Genomic DNA, 724 nt, shown 5'->3' on the forward strand with positions numbered 1-724 from the left:
ACAAGGGTCTTAGCTAGGACGTGCAGGAATGCCAGCATTGACATAGGGAATCCCACACGTTTAACTCTGGTGCACTAGGGAAGGCCACACAAGAGAGTGGATACATGTAGTAATGGCATTACTTTGTTGTGTTCCCACTTGCCAGCCCGTAGGACCAGCAGTAGGCAAACCGCCTCGGGGCGATTGCTGTATCCTGCTGGCTGAATGAAAAACACACAACAACTTGTCACGAACATCTAAAAAAGTCTGACTAAACGTTAATAGCCTCCCCAAATGTGGTTAATTTCAGGGACAACTAACGGTATTCTTTGCTACACATTTTTGCATAGAAAGCATCAAACAACAAAGATCATGATAACTTTGAAAGAAGCATTTCAAAAGCAACCTTAAGCATTTCTCTTACCATTGACTGTTAACTTTACTACACAAACTGTGCAGACAACAGGACAAAGTTTAAGTGTGGCATAACAAGAAAACATATAAAAATGGACCCGTATGTCATCTCCCTGGGTCTGTTATGTCTCTCAACTCTCACCTGCATACAGCACACCTGTGAACTTCTCACCTGTATGTGCCTGGGCATGGTGAGAGAAGCCTCCAGCTACCAGGTGGACATCAGGATTCAGACCCTCCACTGCCTTGGACTGCAGCAGCTTGGTCTCCCATACCTGGAGCAGATCAAGTACAGTCCACATGGTTTACCACGAAATTGTCCATTTGTATG

The 724-nt window shown here is 44.9% G+C and overlaps 1 protein-coding gene across 1 annotated transcript in view; it reads right to left on the reverse strand.

Annotated features, from left to right (window-relative positions):
• Positions 1–724, reverse strand: part of LOC118409530 (mucin-17-like) — a 26,609-nt gene that overhangs the window by 4,326 nt on the left and 21,559 nt on the right. Inside the window, exons 8-9 of the mRNA XM_035810657.1 lie at positions 566–668; positions 64–200 (exon numbers count right to left, since the gene is read on the reverse strand). Coding sequence (XP_035666550.1) covers positions 64–200; positions 566–668 — 240 coding nt within the window. The remainder of the gene's footprint in view (positions 1–63; positions 201–565; positions 669–724) is intronic.

The sequence above is a fragment of the Branchiostoma floridae genome, chromosome 1, assembly GCF_000003815.2.
Source record: "Branchiostoma floridae strain S238N-H82 chromosome 1, Bfl_VNyyK, whole genome shotgun sequence".
NCBI classification, from domain to species: Eukaryota; Metazoa; Chordata; class Leptocardii; order Amphioxiformes; family Branchiostomatidae; genus Branchiostoma; species Branchiostoma floridae.